This window comes from Apodemus sylvaticus, chromosome 10 (genome assembly GCF_947179515.1).
Source record: "Apodemus sylvaticus chromosome 10, mApoSyl1.1, whole genome shotgun sequence".
Classification (NCBI taxonomy): Eukaryota; Metazoa; Chordata; class Mammalia; order Rodentia; family Muridae; genus Apodemus; species Apodemus sylvaticus.
The window spans coordinates 33,560,217-33,572,592 of NC_067481.1; the positions used below are offsets into that span (position 1 = coordinate 33,560,217).

At 46.2% G+C, this 12,376-nt stretch overlaps 1 protein-coding gene across 2 annotated transcripts; it reads right to left on the reverse strand.

The window, feature by feature from the left end:
• Positions 1–202: 202 nt before the first annotated feature.
• On the reverse strand, positions 203–5,860 carry Tmem100 (transmembrane protein 100). 2 transcript variants are annotated; one of them, XM_052195202.1, is made up of 3 exons: positions 5,806–5,860; positions 2,917–3,054; positions 203–1,411 (listed from the first exon to the last, which is right to left on the reverse strand). In XM_052195202.1, exon 3 carries the CDS (start codon positions 1,339–1,341, stop codon positions 937–939), a length of 405 nt encoding a protein of 134 aa, XP_052051162.1. In that variant the 5' UTR covers positions 1,342–1,411; positions 2,917–3,054; positions 5,806–5,860; the 3' UTR covers positions 203–936. The 2 variants fall into 2 exon arrangements, with proteins under 2 accessions (XP_052051162.1, XP_052051161.1); XM_052195201.1 differs by lacking the exon at positions 5,806–5,860 and adding an exon at positions 3,491–3,580.
• Positions 5,861–12,376: the final 6,516 nt, after the last annotated feature.

Below are 12,376 nucleotides of genomic sequence, written 5' to 3' on the forward strand. Positions count from 1 at the left end.
TGTAGAGGACCCACATTCTGTTCCCAGGATCCACACCAGGCAGCTTCAGACTACCTGTAACTCCAGTTCCAGGAGATCAGGAACCCTCTTCTGGACACCAAGGGCACCTGCACTCATTGTGCAAATCCCAGCACAGACCCATAGGAATATCCATAATTCAAAAGAAGCAAATCTGAAAAGAAGGTCAGTAGACACTAGCATGTAAGAAGTTTCAGCAGCCATGAGCATTTATTATTTTGAGTGAAATGCACATTTTACTTTTGTATAAAAACCATCAAAGGTGCTATATTGGATTTTCAGTATTAATTTAATTGTCCCCATGTCATCTGCCTTATCATCTACACTTCTGTTTTCTTCTGACATTACAATCATCTAAAATTGTCCATTGTTAAAATATAAAAAATATTAGTCTATTCTTCAAAATAAAGTACCTCTAGTGATGTTACTGGAAGTGAAAATTCTTTTAAAAGGGGTGGGGCAGAGAATCAACTTATTGGGAAATATATATATAACAGAATTTCTTAGGTACGTGGGAATGCCAAGCCATTGTAGGCTTTCGGTGGAACGTTTTTAGGACGCCACTTGCCAGGGCTCTTATTTGTCCTTCCTTTGGGTACTTTTTAAAGTGAACCAAGTCTTACGTAATGCTGTGTATCTCCCACGTTCCCCAAACATTTAACGTAAAAAAGAAAGCTGAGTCTTCTGACTGAGAAATAGCCCTTAGGATTAAGTTTGTCGTTAAAGAAGATGAGTTATCCCCTACTAAGGGGGGACCGTCTTGACCGCTCGTTTTCAGTCCTCTCTATGTCCTATTTTCATTTTGGTAGTTCAGTCCAGAGTTGAGCCCATCCGCTCCCCGGGCTGGTTCCGTATGAATGAATTCAAGGAGTAGAGCAGGGCGGGAGGGCGAAAGTTCCCATTTGCTCTTACTCAGTCTTAAGCAAACAAGCTTCTCTGGTTCACCACAAGAGCTGTCTGACTCTCACGTCTCTTGACTTTCTTGTTCCTTTGTCTCACCTTCCAGCACAAGGCGCTGGAGGCTAGTAAAAATAGTCCAGAGGACAGAAGGACCAGGCCGAAGATGGAGATGATGGAGCCGTGGGAATTGAAGCTGTAAGCCACAGCGGTGACCACGATCCCGGTGATGAAGACCACCACGGCAAAGGGGATGATGCAGCGGTAGCAGGAGAGTTCGGCACCCCCGGTGGCGGCCATCAGCTGAACCTCGCTGACCAAGGGCACCGTGGTGACCACAACTTCACTCTTGGGGCTTTTCTCCATTGTCACAGGTGTGGGAGGCTTTGGAGCTCCCAGGTTCTCTTTTGTGGGTTCTTCAGTCATTTTCCCCCTTGAAGGAAGTTTCGTATCTTGCGTCACAGACTAGATTTGGAAAGCCTGGCCAGGTTGGAAGCTGTGGAGAAAAAGAAGGCAGTTTGTTGGGGTCTTTCACACTGAGTGAAAGGAGGGTGAAAGAGCTGTACACAGAAAAGGAGAGAGAACGGAAGCAGGAAGCACCTTGCCGTGCTTTATTCCCCTTGGTGGTTTCCAAGTATCCTTTATACGCGTTCTACTTTGCGTATTGCCTCTGTTTTTTTCTCTAAGTACGGAAAAGCCTGAACACTAATCCAAAGACGGCTCATTCAAGAGGAGAATGTGCTATAAACGGTTCCACAACTCACAGCAGCGTGAACTCTGCCAGTTTTGCCGGGCATGACAGGCATTCTTTCCAAGCTATCACCCATTCACTGCTCATGAAAGCGACGGCAGGACCAACAGCAAGTGCACAAATGACACGCTTCTCCATCAACTGACTCCAACCAGGGTGAGCCGTAAAGTGTGTGTGTGTGTGTGTGTGTGTGTGTGTGTGTGTGTGTGTGTGTGTGTGCTACCACCTTTCCAACCCCACCCTAGCTCAAGGCCACCCACACCTCCATAACTCCTACCCAGCTCCCAGACGGATGTGCAGGTTAGGGGAAAAAATAACCTAGGTACCAATCACATCAGGACTAATGATTAGAATGTGTCAACAGACCCATCTAAAAAGGGAAAAATAAGGAAAAAAGACATTTTGACCACTTTATAGGCTAGAGCCTTTATTTTTTTTTATTTATTTTTTGCTTTTTTAATGTTTCAGACAAAATTAACTATTCATCAACTATTAGAGTAACTAGCTGTCATATACAAATTTTCCATTTAAAATCAACAAAGAATTTTGTTATTCTGTATTTTAGAAGAGGCTTATACAAATAAACATAAATAAATATCGCACACACACACAAACATTTGGCCGATTCTTTCTTCCTCGATGACCTTCTGTATAAAACTTGCTCCTTTCTAGCTGTTTTGAACTTGAAGGTTTTAGTAGAAACCACAAGATCAAAAGGCATCTGGTTTTAACAGATTTAAACCCCACTTTGAGAAATCAGGAAGAGGGTCTTGCCTGAAGCTGAGAGCTGTCACTGAGTCACTCACTGACTGGCACTTAGAGAGGCGGCCCAGCTGCAAGGACTGCAGATTTGCGGGACACTTTAAGAAAGTTTGAATGTATTAATCCTTTGAATGTATTAAACACTGACTGAAAATAAATACAACATTCAATCAGAACAGACCAAATGTCACTCAGCAGGCATTGAAAGTATTAGAAAGGTCCACCTGATGCAACTTGTATATAATTTTTAGTCACCAAGCAATTAACTATTATCCAATTAATTATTATGATTATGATTAATGAATAGGTAATGGTTATTATTTAACCATTATCCAATAATACCCTAAAATTATATAGGCTAGGTCAGTGAAAGGATATTTGACATTTTATCAGGAAAAAAAAAGTTAAAGTTAAAATCTCCCTCCCCTCAATGCTGAGATTGTTACAACTTAAAATCAAAGATCTGTCCCCAAATGAACAACACATACCTCACAGAAAGGCAGTCCATTACCAGAGAATCCACTTGACTTGGGAGAGAAGAACCTGCCAGAGTCTCACTGTTCAACTTCTGGGAAAGAGCCTGTCACCCACTGGGCATTGGTAAAAGGACAGACCAGGGATTGCCTCTGGGGGACAGAACAGACATAAAGATACTCAACTGTAGACAAGGCTTTGGATCCTGGGCTCCTCTCTCCTAACACCCCGGCTCCTAAGCGAGGCCTGTCTTCCCCTCCCCTCTCAATTCACCCCCTCTTCCTCCAGCATGCCCCTCCCTGTCTTTTTCCTTTCTTTCTTCTTCTTCTTCTTTCTCTCCTTTTCCTTGCCAGCAGATTCAGAGTTTTGGCTTGCTCCAGCTCTGCTGGGGATATGGTAATTCCGGATCATCACTCCAGAGTCCCCGGAGACAGGAGCCAGCATTGGCTTCTCTTTCTCTCCCAGCGTTCACTAAGCAGGCTGGCTGCTCTGAATTACTCATTTTTCCCCCCAGCCAAACTCTAAATCTTCCTCCGGCTTGCCCATCAGGCATTTTCATAAGAGAATCCCAGAGTCAGCACTGCAGACCTAGCTGACTGACGGCACAGAGCTGGGGGACAGACGCTGCTCCTCGGAGGCAGGAACAGCTGTGGAGTTGTCAAGCCTCTGAGCCCAGCCTCTGAGCCAAAAGAAAGCCAATGCTCTCCGGACTTTCACTCATGTATGTGTGAGATGGCCCCTCCCCTCGCCTGATGTTCCTTCATTTACAGAAGAGGGTGGGAAATACCAATTCCTGCTTAAGCTGGGAAACCCTAGTTATCATCTTGATTTAAGCAAAATTGCTAACAGCTTGTGCTGGAGGATCGATGCCTTTGGCAAACCTGGATTCGCCACCACCATCATTGGCAACATCACCTCTATGGACAAAGCACCTACTAACGGGTGTGGTATGAAATTAAGGACTGACACACATTAGTATTAATTCTCATTCATGTGTAAATAGAGCTATGGAGACATATAGAGGTAAATAAGTATGACTAAGTTCACAAAGAAACTCTTGCTCCAGATCCCAGTCACATTTTTCCCCTTTTCTGGAGGTTAAACCCAGGGCCTCTCATGTACTAGGCAAGTACTTTATCATTCAGCTATATTCCCAGTCCACTCTGCCTTGCCCTTTAAATCCCCCTGTCTCAGTCTCTTCAGTAGCTGCAGTCACAGACCTTCACCACCAGGCCCACTGGACCTCACTCATGAATGGGTGCAAGCTTACCCACAGTGCTTATTACACAAACAGTCTGAATATGTAGGTCCAACAGTAAGATGCCTGCCTATGTCGAGCCTGCTGTTTCTTGTCCCATTTTAACCAGCAATATATCTTAAATATTCAAACCCACACACCTGGCACACCATTCTTTCGAATAATAAACTCAAGGCTATGCCTCAGCATCGCCAATGACATGATAGGGCTTTGCTCTCTTACAGAAATGCCACTTGAAACTGTGAAGTATTGGGAAAGCATAAAGCCTGGCATTGAAAAGGTCGGCGACAGTACAAGGGCACTCTGGCAAGCCTGTCCCACGATTTCTTTCATCTGCACAAGTCTTGCTCATTCCTGGTATAGTTCACTCATCCACTGGCTTGCCTCCTCAACCTCTCACCCACCACCCCAGCTCCCAACAGGGACACAGAGACACCAGGAGTCCTTTTCCACCAATGTGAGTCAGAGCAAGTGTTCCTTTGTTCCAATTGATCACACTGAGAAATCCCGGGAGACCTGAGTCAGAGTTCCAACAAGCTGGGTGTGGGAGGTACCTGTAGGCCACTTGGAAGCCCAGACTGCCATCATCCTCACAGCTTCCAATGTGAGTCTTAGAGAAATGGAGCCTCCTGCATACCTAGTGACATCACTGGATGTTGAGATTGGGCATATTTGGAACCAGGGCATTTCAGAAGATGGTTACCTGGGGTCTAGGCTACATCGAGTGGAAGCCCTGAAAGAGAGCGGTTTCCCACCTGAGAACTCCCACCTTTGGGCAAGTCCTTCCTGATTGCTAGCACAGGCCATTTTCTGTAAATCAAGCAAATCCCCAGTGGCAGCAAGGAGACTCTGAACATCACCTTATCCTACTGAAGACCATTTTCCCTTGTTTCCTAAGCCAAAGGTAAAGAAATGAACCTACAAAGGGGAGAGAGGCACGCTTGCCCATGGCAAGCCCCGGGCTGAAGCAGTAAGGAGAGACAGTGAACAGAGCTGTGCCCCCAGGGGGGAAGGCCACAGGTTTGCTGCCACTTCTAACACTGAAACTTCAGCCTGCTCCTGGTTTCAGGTGTGGCGTGCCACGCCACTGTCCCAGCACAGTGTGAGGGCATCTGTCTAGGTATGAAGATGCCAGTCTCCAAAATTAGACGACTCCTGATTTGAACTGGCAAATTTAAAGAAATGGAAAGCTCAGAAATTAACAGGAAATCGTTCCAGAAAAGGTAGAAACTCCCGGGGCAATCAGGGACACAAGCATCTTTAACCAACTTTATCTCTTAAGAAGAAATTCAAAAGGAATTTCACAGTAACGCATGCAAAATGCTTTTGAATGTCGGGTCTTCCACCCGCAGGGTGCCCCCTCCTATTAAGCACCCTGGGGAATCCCTTCCGGGACACCTGGCCCCACGTGCAAATTTTCTTTACAATGCATCCAGTCTCCTTTTCTGCAAACTCTCTGTGCAGAAGAGGGAGGAAATCTCCCTGGTTCGTTTTAGAGCGCAGGGCTTGGGAAGGCTCAAGTTTGGAAAACTTTTCTGAAGGCTTCCGAGTGCATGAACGGTAACAGTCCTCCCAGGGCGAACCCCGGCAAGCAGTCTACAAGTCTCTCCCAGATCTTTCAAAGAGCAAGGAAACCGAGCCTTACCTTTCTCAGCCAGAAGCGGACTAAGACAGCTGCAAGCAGCGGCCAACAGCAAGGCCCACAGTGGGATGCAAATCACCACGCTAGGGACCGTACACAAAGTACTCAGCAAGACTTACAGACTATTAAGGGACCGGAGACAATTTGGTGAGAGGAAATTCCTTACACGCTGTTGTATTTTACTCTACTTTTTTTTCCCCCCAGGTCCCACACCATCCACTGTAACTACGGGAGTGAATCCATAATCAATTATTTAAAAATCCTGCTTTGTTTCCCTCGTTTTAAATCCTTGTGCAAGCATTCATTCTTAAGGTTTTCTCTAACCTCTTTTTGATATCACTCTTTTGTAGTGTGAAACTGCAGAAAAGAACTCCTCTTCGGTCTTCTACCTTAGTGGTGGGTGGAGGAGGAGTGTGGGTAGGGGTGGGTGGAGAGGTGGGGGTGGGTGGAGGGGTGGGTATGGGTAAAGGCAAGCCTTTGGAGAAGTTTAGAAAGGGGAGGGGGATGCCCTGCAGTTCTGTCACCAGGGTTTTCAAGTGATAAAAAGAGCGATAGATAAGAAGAGATAAGGCTCTGGTGCCTGGGTGGCCGGTTGGCAAGGAGCCTCGCGGACTGGTTCGCTAATGAATGTTCCTCATCTGAGGATGCCAGATGGCCTGGGGTTGCTAACACTCCGGATTGTCACATCTCAGAAGAACTGGGGCCACCAAGACCATCACACACAACAGCATGAGGGATTTACTGTATCAGAGAGAATTCCCCCTTCCTGGGCAATAAGGTGCAGTTGCTTAGGAGGAAGGAGAGCCAGCAGTGGACCGAAACAAGGAGGATGGCCAGTACCAGGGCAAAGAAGTCACTGGTACAAGTTCCCATCTGTGGGAGCCGCGAAGGTTCCACTCTACCATTGCCGCGCTGGCATTTTCTCTTTTGGGAACACACGTGTGCTTTGCATTTGGGGAAGAACTGCCCTCACGTGTGTTTGATTATTCCCCCTCCCTCCCACTTTCGTTTTGCTTTTGCTTGGTGTGGTTGAGCTGGCTAGTTTCCAGCATCCCGGAAGATGCCAGCTCCTCAGGCTCCTCTCTGTCCAATCACCACATGAAGAGCTCTGTCATCACCCAGCCCCCTTGAGTTCAGTGAAATTCGGGAAGCTGGCCAGCTTTTCTCCTAGCTAATCCTCTCTCTCTCTCTCTCTCTCTCTCTCTCTCTCTCTCTCTTTCTTTCTTTTAAGGGTGTGTCTACAGTTTTACTCTGAAATCAGGAGCATTTTGAAAAGTGATCTGTGCCTTTGTGTGCTTTTTGGATAGCATGTCTTGCAATTATCACCCCCTCCCAAATACGCTCCAAGCAGTTTTCTTTAAGTAGAAAGATCTAACAGTAGTAAGAGGAAGAAAGAATCTGCTTTAGATACAAACATATCTTTCCTATTTGTTGGTCAAATTCCAGGCACTGGAATCTCCTAAGATCCACATGCGGAGAAAAAGAATAGCGTGGACCTCTTAGATGCCTGTCCTGGCTGCTGGTGGCTGGCACTTTGTTCGGGCTTAACTCTAGAACCAACTCCCCCATTCGGAGTGGACCTTTCCAGTACACTGAATGAAGAGGAATGGAGCATGTGAGTGCTCATAAGCATCTAACACACACCACCCAGGCCACAGCTCAGGGACCGGTGTTTGTGTTTCCCTGGGCAAGATTCTGAGGCTTGGCAGTGATACTTTAGCAGATCTAGACTACTAGGGAAAGGGCAGAACCAAACCATAAGTCCTCTACCTTGTGCCCATCCACTGGACATTGTTTTTGACTCTTAAGATTCTATGAATAATTCTCATTGGTGGGGAATAGGGCGGTGTAGGTTGCCATGCTGTCATTAGGTTTACTTTTGAACAAGTACCCTGAAAAGAAACTCAATGGTTGAATTGTGTGTTGTGTCCCCTAGGATTCTGAGCACTGAGACAGAACTGTGTTATGAGGCAGATTTGAGTGTGTTTGAAACCAAGATGGACACAGGCTGAAACCATGAAAGAAAGCCTTGGGAAGATGCTACAGCAGTAGGGACATTTCAAGGCTCTCCAAGACCATTCTTTCTTCACAGGTATGACAGTCCCCCAACATTGATTGTACTGCTTTGGGGGGGTCAGGGTCTTAGTAAAGACTGTAGCTGAATAGACAGAGAAGCAAAGATAAAAACAAGGTCTCATCTTGGAGCTGAGTGTGCAATGGGAAAGGCACAGGGGACCCCAAGGCAGACACACTGCATTAGAGAGCATAGCAAGCGGCTATACACACCCTAGAGAGAACGGATCAATTCTGGACGAGGTGTGCAAGCCGCAGAGGTTAGTAGGAACAGGAAGTTTTGTGCCAGACAAGCATGTAGCAGTGTAAGGTATGAGGGAGAAAAATGTAAATCTGCGTAGAAGGAGTAATCTCTCTCGATGTAACTTTGAAGAATCTGAATCTTCTGCAGAGAGTAGGGAGCAGCTGGCATGGCTCAGGAGGAAAGCATCCAGAGTGGGATTGGAAACGGTCCATAGTTATCCCTTTTCTTCATTTCCCCTCTGAAAGGTCCCCTATCCCATCCCCCTCCCCCTGCTCACCGGGCATTCTTCCCTGTCTGGCCTTTCCCTAACTAGGGCATCGAGCCCTCACAGGACAATGGTTTCTCCTCTCATTAATGTTTGAAATGGCCATCCGCTTCTACATATGTAGCTGGAGTCATGGGTCCCGCCCTGTGTACTCTCTGGTTGGTGGTTTAGTCCCTGGGAGCTCTAGGAGTTCTGGTTGGTACATATTATTGTTCCTCCTATGGTGGGCCAAACCCCTTCAGCTCCTTCAGTCTTTTTTCTAGCCCCTCCATTGGGAATCCTGTGCTCAATCCAATGGTTGGCTGTGAGCATCCACTTCTGTATTTGTCAGGCACTGGCAGAGCCTCTCATGAGACAGCTCTATCAGGCTCCTGTCAGCAAACACTTGTTGGCATCCACAACAGTGTCTGGGTTTGGTAACTGTATGTGGGATGGATCCCCAGGTGGGGCAGTCTCTGGATAGCCTTTCCTTCAGTCTATGTTCTACACTTTGTCTCTGTATCTCCTCCCATGAGTATTTTGATCCCCCTTCTAAGAAGGACCGAAGTATCCACACTTTGATCTTCCTTCTTGTAAATAAAGAAAATACCTAATTTTAAAAAAATCCTCTTAAAAACACTTTTTTTTAATCTTGTGACAAAAGAAATTGTTTTTTAATTGAAAAAAAAAAGAAATGGCTTATAGTCATATTAGGGACCAAGGGGTGCATTTGGAGTTTATTTAGAGAGCAGAGTGGGTTTGAATAGTACGCCACAGTCAAAGCAAAGAGTGGCCTGCACTAGAGTGTTGGAATATTCTGAAGAAAGTCATATAGGGGAGGGGAGACTGGGAGAGCAGGCAGAACTCATGATACTCAGAAGCATGGACAAGCAGGAGTTAGGAAGACAGCAAAGATCAACAAAATGTGGCAATGGATTCTATATGGGACTAGCTACCAGGAGAAGGAGAGGAGTTTATAAAATGTTAAAGACCACATGATTCATGGTTTAACGAGATTGTTAGCAGAAATGCACAGGGACAAAGCACACACAGGTTGATGTTATATATGCACTTGACTTCATTATCTATACTGTTTCCATGGATTTATTATTTACTTTATACAAATGATCCAATGTGGTGGGTGTGTGGGTGTAAGAAATGTTCTGTTATACACATGAAGATGTGCAGGGCCTTGTTAGACATTTGTTGGAAAATGGGCGTGTGCTGGACTAAAACCATCACTTGATTGCTCCCACGCTGGTCTTCCTCACACCAGTCCCGTGTCCAGATTCTTTTTGTGGCTCATGAAGTGAATCTGCTCACTGAGAATAAAGGCTTGGGCTTCGCAATGATCATGTTGCTGGTAAAAACAGGCAGTCCTGTTCCCATGGGGCCTCTGCAGAAGTTTGCTGACAACGGAGGGTAGAACCAGCCCACAAAACCTTTTGAACACATTCTGATCCACTTAAGGAGTCTTTGATGTCCTTGACGTGGGTAGGCAGCAGGAAAGAGAACAGTTTGCCCCGCTGAACTGAATTCCAAATAGAACTGTTGATGAACTAATCCTATGGAGCAGAACAGGGAGATCTGATGGTTGGCTTCTTTCTTTAGACTGAAAAATATCAAAGTCTTTTTTTTATAAAGACAGCGGTACATTGTCTCTTTCTTGTTTAGTTAAGTAAACTATACAGGAAAAGATTATTGTCTTTTTTAAAAAAGAGAAGTGTGGAACTTGGTAAAAACCAATGATCCCAAGAGAGAGTGCATGGCCCCAGAAGGAGAACAAGATGTTTCTTTGACCATGACTCAGAGTGGGAAACCCAAGACTCCAAATTCCAGTTGACCACTTACACTCAGTCAGTAATTCTGCCATCCGAACGTTTGAAGGATGTCCAGTTTGGATGGTTTTAGTATTCTCGAGGGCACCTCTCCCCGCTGATTTAATCCTTGTTATTTATCTTCTAAGATCATTTTACTATGGAAAAACCTTGTTTACTGCCTTGGTAGAACTTAATCATTTCCCCTCCTAGGGTCACAGCATAAAGGTTTGGATCATTTCCACGACAAAACTAGCATTTCTGACTCTCCGTGCACGCTGTGCAGTGAAAACAGCCACGAAGTGATCATTGGGAAACGTGGATTTGCATCTTTCTGCTCTATGGAAGGGGAGCCCGTCTGTGGGCTCGGTACATCAGAGCTGAGAGCAGACAATTTGGAGAGAAAGCTAATGCTGCCACACAAGCCACCGAGCAGCTGTAGGAAACCTCATTAAAAAAAAAAAATCTGCAGTACATTATCTGTCTGCAAAGCCACTGACCTTGTACTGTGAACTATGACAATCCATTTATTTCCACTCAGGGACTGACTAGAGTACAAACATTTCTTTGGTTCCATGAGACACTTGAGGTTTGCAAATGTTTGCTCCCCGACTGACAATCTTGCCGACTGTGTGTTGATACGATAAGGTGTGTGTGGACTTTCCAGTCACAGAGCAGGCAGGCTGCAAAATCAATTCAAAAGTCACGCTCCGGGGGCCAGAAGGCACACTAACAGAGCCTCACCCTGCTGTGACTGACATGACGTAAGTCAGAGACCTCAGTTCACAGTTTTATGTGACAGGACACATGTGTAGCCAAGTCTAGGGAGGAGGGGTAGGAAAGCCCAAGGGTGAAGCTCGCTGGGAACAGGAAGCTGTCCTCCCCGGACCAGCAAGGCTTTTGGACAGAGGAGCTTCATTGGCTTTGTAGAAGCAACCAGGCTCCCAGTGGGGCTGCCTCGAGGGTGTGTTCTGGTCACAGTGAGTGTCTGTTTTCTTACTGATTCACTTCTCCCTACCCATAGAATCCAGAAAAGAGACACCGTGCTATCGCATGGTTCTGCTCAATGCATTAGTTCCCTTTATGGCACATAGCCATGTTTTACCGTGCTACTGCTTTAGAACACTAAAGGTGTGTGTGTGTGTGTGTGTGTGTGTGTTCAATGTGTGTTGAGAAGCCATGAACCTGCATTTCTTTATTCATATAAAGTTTGAAATCTTTTGTTCCCATTAATAGACCAAGTTACACAAGTATGTGAACTTAACCACACCACTCCCTTGGTGAAAACCCTCCCATTTAAAAAAATTAATTTACTTTAAATGCTGCCCCTTCTTTGGTTCTTCCCTCCCCACAAAGACACGCCCTGCTATCCCCCCTCCCCTTGTCTGAGAGGCTGGGTTCACCCTGGGTATTCCCCCACCCTGGCAATCAAGTTTCTACCAGGATAGGTGGTGCATCCTTTCTCACGGAGGCCAGAAAAGGCAGCCCTGTTGGGGAATGGATACCACAGTCAGGCTGTGGCTTAAGGGAGAGTCTCCGCTCCAGCTGCTGGAGGGCCCACATGGAGACTGAGCTGTGTGTCTGCTACATATGGACCAGGGCCTCATTCAAGCCCGTGTGTGCTCTTTGATGGTTGACTCCATCTCTGAGAGCTCCCAGGGGTCCAGGTTAGTTAATTCTATCAGTCTTTCCATGGAGTTTCTTTCCCCTCTAAGGTCTTGACTCCTTCCCCCAACTCTTGCATAGGATTCCCTGACCTCTGTCCAGTGTTTGACTGTGGGTATCTGCATCTGTTTCAGTCCGTTGCTGGGTGGAGCCTTTCAGAGGACAGTGGTGCTAGGCTCCTGTCTGCAAGCACAACAGAGTATCATTACTGAAGCCAGGAACTGGGGGTTTGCCCACTGGATAGGTTTCAAGTTGGGCTGGTTATTGGTTGGCCACTCCTTCAGTCTTTGTTCCTTCCTTGTCCCTGCATTTCTTTGAGACAAGACAAATTTTGGGTTGGAAGGTTTGTGGGTGGGATGGTGTTCTTTGCCCTCCACTGTGGGTCCTGCCTGACTACAGGAGGCAGCCTCTTCAGGTTCCATGTCCCCACTGTTAGACAATGTGGCTGAGGTCATGGGAATTGACTCCTGGGAGCATCTCCCATCTCAGGTCTCTGGGACTTCCTAAAGACTCCCCTTACTCCCTCAAACC

Bases quoted from the DNA above. Each gene is read 5' to 3' on its own strand.
- Tmem100 (XM_052195202.1), bottom strand. From the start codon at position 1,341: ATGACTGAAGAACCCACAAAAGAGAACCTGGGAGCTCCAAAGCCTCCC.